The 13037-nt window shown below is 40.3% G+C and overlaps 1 protein-coding gene across 2 annotated transcripts in view; it reads left to right on the plus strand.

The window, feature by feature from the left end:
- ano10a (anoctamin 10a) overlaps positions 1-10491 on the plus strand; it is a 32991-nt gene extending 22500 nt beyond the window's left edge. For both annotated transcript variants that reach the window (XM_036539853.1, XM_036539854.1), the window contains exon 13: positions 9206-10491. In XM_036539853.1, the coding sequence (XP_036395746.1) occupies positions 9206-9247 (42 nt within the window). In that variant the 3' untranslated portion in view covers positions 9248-10491. The remainder of the gene's footprint in view (positions 1-9205) is intronic.
- The last annotated feature ends 2546 nt before the right edge of the window (positions 10492-13037 follow it).

Here is a 13037-nt window from a genome sequence, read left to right on the forward strand (position 1 = left end):
CACAATCTTTATCATCCTTTTATCATCACTTTGGATAAAAGCATCTGCCAAATGAATAAATGTAAATGTAAATTCTTTTGCTGCTGAAAAAATCATAGGGAGGAAGAATCTCACTGACAGCACATTCCTTCACTAGGGAGAGAAATGGTTTTCTTTATGGATTGTAATGTTACTTGTAATGTTTATATAAGAACAGGAAGACATATTTTTGGTAGGGTTTACCCATGAAATTTCTGAAGTCCCTTTGAATAAGTTCCATGCTATGAATTCAAAGATTTTGTTTCTTTAAGCATTAAGGACTTTTTCCCATTGTTAAATCTTTATATGTGTCCTTCCTGAGACAGAAGTTTATGTAAGGAACCTTACAGAGCCGCGATGTTAGACATTGCAAAGCAAAACGTCTCGGTAACAATTATGGGTGTTTCATCATTTACAGAGAGGGAGTACTCATTTTGTAAACATTTTAAATTGATGGTGGTTTTTTTTTTTTTCGCTCGCTGTGCACCTTCTGTTTCTCCGCAGAAAATATTAATAAAGCGATTTCTTGGTTTGCATATTACCAGGTTGCTGGTAGGTAAGTGGTACTGTGAATGGAAATTTCTGGAGAGAATGTATTTGGACAGTAAGCACAGATATTACCTAATGAACCAATGGATTATGTCTTCTGAATGGTGATACAGTAGCTTGCTGGATATTTTTTGCTTGTAAGATATGACTTGTTTAATAACTTGTGTGGATACATTGGGTTTACATTGCTTGTGTCGTTATATTTCTTAACTAAGTTCAGCCTGTTCTTTGTGATTTAACAGCCTGCTCTTTGTATGTGTTCCCTCTTGTTCTAAAACTAACAGCACTGCAAGTCACTCTAGATACAGCATCATTAAAACAAATTAATAGAAATCATACGCCAGGTGTGACGAATTCATAACAATAGTAATCATCGTCTTTAATAATCATAGTAATGCTTTTAGCATGATTCTACATTAACTTTGTTTCAGTTAAAATTTAATATCCTCAAATAAATTCCTCTTTTTTGACTTGGGTTGCCTTTAACTTATAGCTCAGTTGAAATAATATTGTCAGTGTTTGTGTCCTCTGAGCTGAAAGACTAGTGGTGATTAAAAACACAGAGTTTCATGTATTTTTTGCTGAAAAGCCCCAATTATGTAAATGATGGCTTGCTGGCTGTCACATAATTGTCATATACAATTAGTCTGTCTATCATTTCTTATTATTGTCATTGACAGACATTTCAGTCTTTTCTCTGGAGTTAGGAAGAATGGCTCTGCATGTATTTGAAAAATGTATGTGTCCATGAAAAATATCATAATTTTTTTATTGGTACAGGTCTACAGTCATACAGTAACACACAGAACATACCTACAGGATACACTCCAATCAGAGAGTGTCAGTGTGTTTCATTATTAGGCAGACACTAGGGAACAGGACACACATGATGTGCACACAGACTCTCTCCTCATTCAGTTTCTGTGAGTTATAGTGGGATCATGGGTTGTTAGTGCCAGTGAGGATACCAGTGAAAGTTACTGAAAGCATTTTTCAGAAATGTTTTTGATATGTTAAGCTACAGATCCTTGGCAGCAGACATGTAGAGGAGCACTGCTGTAGTAGCCCGTGCTGTTCACTCCAATAGTGCTTATTGCACCCTCAGTAAAGACTCTCTGTGGATGATAATGGCAGTTGTCTGAAGACTAATTAAATTCAGGGAGCAGCTGCGATTCATAAACATTTTGAAGTGTCTCTAGACTGATTTTTTTTTTTAAATACTTTTTTGTTGTTAAGTGGCTAATCAGCACTATGAGAGGAAATTGAAAGAGGTTGAAAGAGGTTGCATTGAGTGGTTTCAGTTGACCAAATCTCTGTTCTGTCTGTTTGCATTCCTTCCAGCAATCATCAAACATATGTGCAAACGAATCTGCACTCCACCTTTTGCCAACAGATTTCCAATATCCCAGTGTTCAGTATGCTGCCCTGAGTGATGAGGTTTGAGCCCTGTACGTTTAAAAATGCCGAGCGTGGAAGTCAGTGGCTGTGGTTGAGTGATGGCGCCTGTAGAGAGACACTTGACCCTTGGTCTGATGAGCTCAGGAGATAGATCTGTACACTTTGCATTCAAGTCAGAGGGACAGGACTGATGAGCTGGACCTTTTCAGCACCACTCAGCTACCTCTGCATCTGATCTTGTCACTCCAGCGTGTTTTTGTACACGTTCAGCAGCTCCAGGAGCACAAGAACAGCACTGCAGGGAAAATCCCCTTTGACCACTGGACCAGGACAGGCTGAAAATAGCAGGAAGGTGCTAACAGGAGCTGGAATACCCCCTCTTGTCAGCAACAAGGTCTGGCGGCTGGCCAGTGACTCTCGGAGGGGACAAGATCAAGACTGATCAGTGCCAGCAAAGAGGCCACATTAGAGATGGCCTTTCTGATAGTTGTGGACACTCAAGAGGGCATCGTAACCCCAGCAATGGACATTAAAGATCAAACCTTTATTTCAGAAGTGTACACTTAAGGAGGAGACTATTATTCCTAACAAGGAGACCTTTATCCCAGTAGGGTGCACCAGAGAAGGGATAATTGTTCCTAGTAATGTGCACTAAAGAAGGGACCTTTTTCCCATTAGTGGGCACTTAGGAGAGGACCTTCATCTTAGGAGTGGACACATAGGTGGGGTTCATAGTGAATTTGCAGCATCTTGTTGTGAGGTGTCAAATAAGGTATATTCTGCATAGTTAGATTTGGATTGTCTCATGGAAATAATGCCAGGCAAGCTGTGACCCTGAGGGTGATGTCAGTGCTTGGCATTTGCCTCTGGCACATTTGATCAGTCTGTCATGTGGAGAACTCTAAGGGGAGGGCAGTGAGGTTGGCACCAAACCTAGCTTTTTTTTTAGGTAGGGGTGGAAACACTAATGCCCACATCTCACATTAGAATACACTGAATGTTCTGAAGAGTAGGATCACAGCAGTTAATGCCGGTGCCACAAAAATGTGATTCTCTTTTAGGGGCACTGACCTAATTGAAAAATATACATATTAAACCAAAGGTTGCAAGATGTCATGTGAGTTTAAAACATGTTTGCATATCTGGTAATCCTGGAGGATACGGCAAGATTTATACTTGTCTGTACAACATGATCCAGAAGCGTGAAGACTTTTTCTGGGCATATACAGGACTCTAACGGTTAGTTAGAAAACACTATGCTTTGTACAAGACGGAATATTTGAGGCAAATCCCATCCTTATTTGCATATCAACAGCAAGTGACATAGGCTATTACTGGCATTGTCTTCCAATAAGCATTCAGAATAAATATTCATTCTCCATGCCTGTCAGATTGCGTACAGCAGCAGCCCAAAAAGATTAGCAAATATCCTTGTTCCTATTTTTGCTGCTCTCGTCTTTGAAAAAATACCAAGCATGTTGCGTTAGTGCTCCTCAGTTAGACATCCTGTTTTTTAATTATGTAACCTTCATCAGATGCCAGAAGAGAGTCCCTGTTTATTCTGCAGAGTGCCTAGATTGCATCCCGGCCCGTCTCTGATAGGGAACAGTCCTTGAATAAGGAAGTGTATAAGCAAAACTGTAAACCTGACTTCTTCCCCACTGTCTCTAATACCAGCTGTTTCCTCTGGCAGCTGTGGGAAAACTACACAGGAATGTTCTGAAGGGCACCATTGTGTTTCTTTGGGAAGTCCTAGGTTTCAAGGTCAGAGTTCACAGCTGAAGTAATTTTTAGACTTAAAAAAACAGGTGTTTTTTTTCAGTCAGATGCAGACTGCTTTAATGAGACTGAAGTTATTTGAAAGAGTAGGGCTATAGCAGTCTTGATCAGTCAGATGCATGATATGAAACAGTGTGCAGCTGCATGAATCAGATGACAGATGTAGTGTGCAGTAGTATTAATTGTCTATCATTATTTTTACCGCATAAAGAAGGAAGAGCACTGGGTAAATAGTTTGTGTCTTTTTATTTTTAAGGTATGGTATCCATATTAAAAAGGCCAGTGCAGACAATCAGCAGCCTCAGGACTCAGGACAGCAAGATCCAAAGACTGTCCAAGAAGAATGAGTAATACTTCAAGATAGTATGCTTACATAACTAGAAGAAAATAAGCATTGAATAGGCAGTAAATATGAAGCAAATTTGCATCCACTGATCTTGATAGGTGATGTTTGCTTGCATGCATTTTCCATAGTGAATGCCGAAAATGCTTCCAGTTTCTGTGGTGTTTGCTTTATGCAGAAATTCAGTGGTCCTCAAGTCTCACCTCCCTCTTTCTGATTGGCTCAGTGGTTAAAGGCTACTTGCTGATGGCCAATCAAGATTCCACCTGGAAACTCATGGAATGTACCTCTGGACTGTGGTCATTCAGGACCAGGTGACATGAGAGACTAGGGTGATTTTCTGAGCCTGGTTGCCTGGTTGCCTATGGTTAGCTCAGTACAGTGGCCTGCCCACTGTATACAGAAACCTGCCCATTGTTTTATGTGCAGCCAGTGATGCTGCACCAAAACAGACATGGCAAAAGGTTGGTTTTATTAAGAATCTATGCTGCTGTGATTTGTGACACCTGGAGAGGTTTCAAATAATTATTGCAACCTGACACAACCTGTACCTTGTATTGTGCAAGTTAAGGATCTGAAGGTTCATCAAGGTCTTCATACCTCTTGAGCATGTTTCAACTTGGCAACCAGCTGCATGTCATCAGGTTTCATTGGCAGTCAGGACTGCCTGTTATGTGCATTGCAGTGAAATTTTACTCCATGCTTATGAATATTTCCAAGAAATAGCATGCATCCAAGAACTGGGCCTTGTGGGACATCGTGTGTGACTTTGTAAAGGTCGAAGGAATCCTCAGTACCTTGCAACGAGAACTTACTTCCTTTCACCAAATATTAATATATGTAAAATGTAAAAGTTCAAAAAGACAAACCCCACAGCTTATTGCTGTGTCAGATGGAAAGTTTTCCTTGTGTTTTTTTTAAACCTGCATCAAGAACTGATTGTTACCTGCATTGTACAGTGTGCACACTATGATATCGTCCTTTATCCACTTGTGGTCATATTAGAGGAGTACACGTGGAGATGGCTTACATAATATGTGTTTTGAGATGCAGAGGGCCTGATTTCTGAATGAAAGTTCTTCTTTACTAATAACATCCGTACCTGGACTGTAGCAGATGAAACCCCACCTGATCACATAAGAAAATAAGATTTAAAGCTGAAAATAGGGTATGCACCCCAATTAGTGTTAGAATTTTGCCTGTAGTCTAAAATACACCTATGATAGCACTGTGTCAAGCCTGATCTTGTTGACTCGAACAGTCTCTGCTTACATATTGTTGCTAAGGCTATCCACACATTAATAGCTGTCTCAGTGGAATAGTTCTTTCATGTCAGTGTGAAATTTTCCTTTAAATAATTTTCACCTATAGCCTCTTGTTCTGCTGACAGAACTACCCTTGAAGTGGCCTCTGTAATCCATTATATTAATCCCTTTTAAAACCTTTAAAACCTTAATTCCTTCTCCAGTGAGTTTCCCTTTGATGAGACTGAAGGCAATACAGCAAGTGTCTCTCATGTCTCTTTTCACAACTGATACATTTTATACTAGAGACCAATCACAGTGCTCTTCTCTGCACAGTGTCTTTATTGTGTAGTGACCAGAACTGGACTCAGTGCTCTAAATATGGTCTGCCAAAGGCATTGTATAACATCATTATAAAGTCCTTTGATTTCACTATGTACTTTGTGCTGTATATCCCAGCATCCTATTTGCCTTTTTTACTGTTTCAGCTATATTCAGATAGACTTGGGTCAGCTATTACATTGATGTTCTTTTTATGCTGCATGTAATTTAGTAGTTCCTATAAATGACCTTTTTTACATTTGTTGATGTTCCTTTTCATTTGCCAGGTGTCTATCCTTTTCTGAAGTCACTTTGAATTGTCATGAATTATTTTAGTAAAGATTTGGATTTGTAACTAAGTTTTGTGTCATTTGCAAATTTAGTGGTAATGTCATAATCAGCATTATTTATGTAAATATGGAAGAGCAGAGGTCCCAGCACCCATCCCTGGAGGACTCCCACTTCTCCAGAGCCACCTGCTCTGGGCATGGGAACGTGTAACAGCCGGTGATTGAGTGAGGTGTCAGGTGCTGGGATAAGATAAGGCCTCAGCTGGAGGGAGCGTGTCTTTCCTGCGCGTCGGTACCCAAACACCCCGGGGGAAAGGTTCAGCCCCATGGGTGAAAGGAGATGTGTAGCCTTCCACCTGCGCCGGGGAAGTCGGTACAGAAAGACTGTGACTGCGGTGCTGTCAGTAAGAGTGATGGACACTGCCACAGGCTGCGGTGCTAGTGTTGTACCCTGGTTTTTTTTTTCTGGTTTGTTTGTTTTGCCTGAGAGGGCTGAAGGGACATTTTTGGCTGCTCCAGAATTTAACACAACGCAGTGGCACTTTCCAAAGCCCGGAAAATCCTGTTGGAAATTAAGAATCGGGGTCGCTCTAGGACATGGAGGCAGCGGGAGTGATATTTAATGTAGTAATATTTAATGTGAATGTTGATGGAGACTAGAGGGAGCTGTTAGGATAATGGACTAAATGAGAGTTTCAGCTGGAGAGCAGTGTGGTTATTTCAGGTAGAAGCAGTACTGTCCCAGGACCGTAGACTATATGTCTGCATCAGCCAGTGCCTTGGGACAGAGATGCTAAAATAACTTGCTGAATGTGCCCTCCTTGTAATGCGCAAATTGTAGAGGGCCATTGTAGACACCTTTTAGCTGTGCATTGGGTATCAACTGTGTGGTTTTATTCCAGGTATGAAACATCCTAGACAAATGTATATTACTATGTGCATATAAATGTATATTATTTGTACCATTGTTGGTACAAATGTAAATTATTTGTTTCAAACTTTTATATTAAAACCTACAGCCGATACACCAGATGCAGACACTGACACTTCAGGGTACTGTTATAACAGTGCTACCTCTACTCAAATGGACACCTGAAGTGTGCCATAGCTATTTACCCTTAATCCTTACACTCTACTTTAACTGTACTTTACTACCTGTCCTTTCTGCGGTTCTGAAAGCCCTGTGGGCAAAATTATGGTTAACTTCAAACTGATTATGACCTCATGCAACCCGCATATTTAGTGTTGCACCTTCTTGCTTCGTGATTTGGGCACAGGCAGAGAGAGAGAGCTCTCAGCCATCTGCTGGACTGCCTAATTTGATTTATTTCCCCTTGTGTCTCCTATTATCTGGGCTCTGGGTTTCTCTCTTGTCGTGGCCATTCCATTGTAATGACAAATTCTGACAGACCAATAAGCGCTGACAGCAGGGAAGCAATGTGGTGTAGTGAACTGGGGCTGTAGCTAGAAGCTTGCAGGTTTGAATCATGAGCAAGGCACTGCTGGTATACCCCTGAGGAGGGTACTTTACCTTAATTGCTTCAGTAAATATCCAGCTGTATAAGTGGATAATATGTAAAAGGCAAGCAATGTATGTTCCCCTGGATAAGGATGCCTGCTGAGCAAATAAATAGCTAATATAATAACTCCTTAATGGTGTCTGTCTGTAATGTGCCTTTTCCACACGCCCTGGGGAAGCACCGTGAGGATAATTTCTTTTTTATTGTAATGAAGCCATATCCTAGACGGAAAGTCATTATAGGTCTTCGTAGACCTGAAATGACAGAATGTTCCAGAGGCAGCATAGTTATCGTCTCAGAAACTTCAGCAGGAGGGAGTGGTCATGGACAGTCCGGTTTCTGACCACTCTACAGTGCACTCTCTGCTGACCGCGGCGGACTTGCTACAGAGAAAGAGGACTACATTCTTCCTGTAGCCTGCTCATCTCGTCTGTTTTCCATCACTGAATGTTGTCCATTAGCTGTCTTAATGTGATTGAGTGTTCTCCCTCTTCTCCAAGCTGAAGCACACTCAAACCCTGTGAGACCTATGCAGCAGACCCCAGCCGACCTTTCCAAAAGTCTATATTAACTGCCAGCGTCCTTCTTATCTTGTCCATTATCTGCTGTTGGTGGAGTGATGTTTAATAGCTACATGACCTCCAACCCCTCTCCATCCTCTCCTTCCCCCTCTGTCCTAAATATGTACTGTACTGTACTGTGCTGTGTACTTTTCCTCACAGTGCCTGCCCAGTGTTCCACTCTTCTCCCAATGACAATACTGAATCGCTGCACGGAATTCTCCTGTTATATTGCTACGTCAACAAAACTGCAGTATTGATCTCTGTTCAGGACCTAAAAGTGCATTACTCATTAAACATTTTAAACCAAAGATGTCATTTCTTCTTTAATGCTGAAGGCAGCAGGATTACTTGTAAATAAATTTAACCGAACCTACGTCAGGAAAGAAGAAATTCCTTCCTTGACATTAAAAAGCATATTGACGAATAATTCGTTGTATGTGAGCATATGCAAGCTGGGGCAGCTGATCTAGATTCTCTCACAGTGATGATCTCCAGTGCTGCTTTAGTTAGCCGTGCAAAACGCTTTCATGGTCACACATTTGGTGTTAAAACGATGTGCAGTTCCTTAAGTTATTCAGAAAGATATTTTGGATTTGGTGCCCGTAAACAGGCATGGGTGAGTAAGACTGAATTAATAATGCTAATAAGGACCTTGTTTAGTAGAGTTTACTACATGAGACAAAAACTGTTATGTAAGTTAAAATGCATTGGTGAAGGTATCAAAATGCCTTTTCATAGAAGTAGTAGCTTACATTATGTAACATTACATGGATAACCTTTAGTTAGTGTTACTGAATGATATGTTGCTGATGTTTGAAGTATTGGATTCATTTTACATAAATTTTACCAGTCATTTATGCCACCGATTCCTGCCCAGTCCTGATTGCAGCAGAACAGGTGGTCTCCGTGGCCACAGATATTCAGTTGGCGTGCAGTGGGTCTCAGTGCTGTTGAAAGACTTTGCATCAGAATTGCTGTTGAATGAAGCCTGGAATATCAGCATTTACCTGAAATGCTGTGTCAATTGTTGCATTATCATCAGTACAAAACTCCAATGTGTCATTGAATGTGTGATATTTGTAGGATTGATCAGATGACACTTCATTTATTTATGACTAAATCAAAAGGAGATATAAGTCAAATGTCACATTCTAAAATGTGCATGTTTGTATTCTTCCAGAAAATGCTGGAGGCTTCAGGGACCCCCAATAAGAGCGAGTAAAGAAAAGAGAAGAGACAAATACTGCAGATACTGACGGACCCTCATCAAGATCCAGAGAAAACGACCACAACCACAGAAAAATGACCTTTATTTGCTGTTTACACGCTGTTTACACGCTGTTAACGTGCTGCACTGCAAGTGAAGCCTTAATCCAGGCAGGACTGTGGATCCTCCTGCTGCTTAAATTATTGGACAGGGTGGTGTATTTAACTGTTACGTCTGTCACCACACATTATGCATTACATACGCCTGAGAAAAGGCCTGACCCTTCTGAATAGGAAATATCTGTTTGGAGTTGCTGATTATGGGTGTGTGTGTGTGGGTGTGTTTGTGCATGCTTTATTATGATTGTATTATCGAAGACACTCCCCCCACATTTATCTCAGAGAGAATAATCAAGAGGCTTCATTTCATTATATGTTCATATTCATTACTGTAACAGAAATGCATGACATCTGCTAGGACTCCAGAATGGCCTCTGTAATAGAATGTCAAAGCAAAGAAAACGTGGTCTAAATAAAGCATCTGCAAAGGTGCTGCAGGCAGTTTGCACTGAGACACGGGGTTTTGTTAGGGGGTGAATATTAGTTAACTTTCCAAAGCTGGAGATACGGGACAGGGGGAGGTGCACCTTGAGACATAATGAGCCTTTGCAGTTACACAGTTTCATCCAAAACGATTCATCCTTCCAAAAACAATTTCAGACAATCCAAAAAAAGTATTTCCCACATATAGATGAAAAGTGGTTTTCACAACACTTACTTACTGGGCTCTTATCCAATCTTACTACCACATATTTCAGCTTTTCAAGCCATGGCATCCTTAATACAGACAGAGAAATACCTCAGGAATAAATGAAGACTGTTCTTCCAACACAAGCATGCAAATGATGAAATGGTTGCAGATACTGTATACTTGTAAAAAAATCTAAGAGGTGTGAAACACCAATTGTATAATATGATCCACAGCTTTATGAATGGTTTGAGTAATAAACTGTAATACTCTGAGAGTGGCGGTTTGCAGGTGACGGTTTGTCTTACTGTAGTGGTGAAAGTATAGCGATATATAGTATAGGACTTCATACACAACAAAACACCACTCAAAACTAAGGGGCAGTGCCTTTGAATACAGCAAATTCCACTGTTATGTTCCTGGCCCTCTGTGTTCTACATGTGAACTCATCCTGTGCTTTGTAGTCCTGCCTTAACTCCATCCTGACAGTCTCCCTCAAAGGAATACATTTACAACAAAAACCAAATTGCCTTCCTGTCGTCTTTTTGAGTGTGCTTGTGTTCGTGTTTTTCCTGCATGCATCTCCAAGGTCAAACAGGGGAATTCACATGCCCCACAGGAGTTCTTCTGCAAGAGCTGCTTCCTCAGAGGCTACCTTTCACATTGCCATTCCGTATGACTGCTTCCAGACAGAGGCTTTGCATGTGCAGTTTGTACGAAGTCAGACTTTCCAGGTCGTTAATTCTCACTGACAATCATCTCCCACAGGACACGTGCACGCCGTTTCATTAAATCTGTCCATTTTTTGGACCCATCCAGACCAAGCTGTCAGAGCACTGCAACACCTGCTCCGGAAAGGGGACACAGCAGAATGGCTCTGCTCCCATCACAGTAAAGGTTTATATGATCCAAACATCACAGGCTAAATTTCAGCACCAGACCTGGAGAAAGCCTTGCCTAAGGGTGCTGCCACCTTTAATGGATCAGTGTTTACATCACAGGAGGAACATGCTGTTCTTGAAGTCCTCCAGTGTTATAAAAAACAATGCAATCTATCAACAGGTTTTGGCAGCCACGGGTAACATCTCACCATTCCACACCAGTGTGTGAAAGACATCCTCCCCTAGCTGAGACTCCCAAGTTAAACTTGGCATTAGGAGTTGAACTTGAAATTTGGCATCAGGAGATTCTACCCTCCTGCACCTACTTTCAGCCTTCACATCAGTCCTGATTCCACCAAAATAGGCAAGTGAGTGGATCTTACTGCACTTATAAGCCAATGTCTCAAGGCAGGAGGATGTACACTGCACAATATCAAAACAGTACCCGTGTTTTTTTTTAAACAACCAATTCCAATATTTTGAAACTGGGACAAATTCATGTTCATATTCATATTCATCATATCCATAAAAATTCTGTGCTGTGAAACATAAATGCTCTGAGAATGGTGACTCACTCGTGAAAGACAGACGAAAGATCTTACATTGTTGGTAGGAAAGTCATGTGATGATCATAAACGCACATTGCTGCATAGACGTGTTAATTTTCCACAGAAAAATGCTGTACCCAATCAGCTGTGAAAATTGAAAAGCATAAAACATTCGTACAACTGCCAGGAGTATCTCTACACTAATTAAAAGAGTCCACAAATAAACAGTTGCCTGTACAAAAGCACTAAGGAATGCAGGCTGTTAGTAAATGAAGCCAATTCATTTGCATGCTCTACGAAATGTATTACTGTACATAAATATGTTTATCATCTCTGTTAAAAACAAAGCATGTAAATCTATATGACCAATATAAATATGAATCCACCCAGCTGGGAGCTGACAGTATTATCAGGATTAGAGGAGGGCGTTAACATTTTTGTATTGGATATTACTGACCACGAAAACAAAAGACAGCAGTCAGAGTTGTAAGAGGGGGTTTCCCCCACATTTAATTTTGGACAATACCACAGCTATATGTAATTTTTGAGGAAGGTATCAGCAACAGCATTATACATTTTTTTTTAATTCATTTTCATTTTTCGCATTTCATGTTTTCCCCATTTCGTTCTTTTAGCCAGTAAGTACATGGTTTGGTCCAATAACGTATCTTTTTAAAGTAGTGGTTGATCTGTCCATTGCTGTACCTGGACTGACAATGGAAAACATACAACACATGCACTGTCATTCACCTGTTTACATTTGGGTAAGACAACAGCCAGACACCCTCACATTAGCAGTAGTGTTGTGTTCTTATTTAATTTGTTTTGTATTGAGACACACATAACTAATAAGGCTATGTTACAGCTATGCACCAAATGGTCAACTTTGCTGTGTTAAATGTAGAACATCATATTTACAACTATTCACAGATCTTTGTCTTTTTTCCTGCCCAAGTTGCCATTTTAAGGCTGTACAGATTTGAAATATAAAACAAAATATATATAATATATATTTATATGTATATATATATCTGTATATATTTACAGATAGCTGCAACATATAGCTTATTGCCAATGCCCTTTTAATATATTCCCTATCATTTTCTCCTTTGAAATCAGCTCCAGAAAAGCATCTCCACTCCCATGTAAGAGAGAGGAAAACTACCAACACTGATCCACCGTACAGAACTTCATTCCTTAATGAATGACTAAGTTCTGTCAGTGTGACGACCCGGCAGCTTAGTGCTGTACTGGGTCATCCAGTAACTCCATAGTGCTGTTCTGACCTGACACCGGGTTGAACAGCCATCCCTGCAAACTCAAAAGTCCAAAAATACTTTTAAAACATCTATATACTGTACAAACACCCCCTAAAACTCATGTTCTCCAAGACTTTTGTTAATATAGAAAAATAAATGAGGTGTAACAAAAAGTGACAAACAGCTTAGCTGGAATAAAAATGAATAAAATTACAGGACTCACATGGAAAAATAAAGTGTTTAAAGCAATGGGTCCTTTCAATATATACTAAAATGGATACTCACACCTAAACAGAACCACGTTAAAAGACAATAAATGCGGACCCCTCCCCAAAGCAAAACTCTGGTTCTTTTGTGGTTGTAATATTCA

The sequence above is a fragment of the Megalops cyprinoides genome, chromosome 10, assembly GCF_013368585.1.
Source record: "Megalops cyprinoides isolate fMegCyp1 chromosome 10, fMegCyp1.pri, whole genome shotgun sequence".
Taxonomy (NCBI): Eukaryota; Metazoa; Chordata; class Actinopteri; order Elopiformes; family Megalopidae; genus Megalops; species Megalops cyprinoides.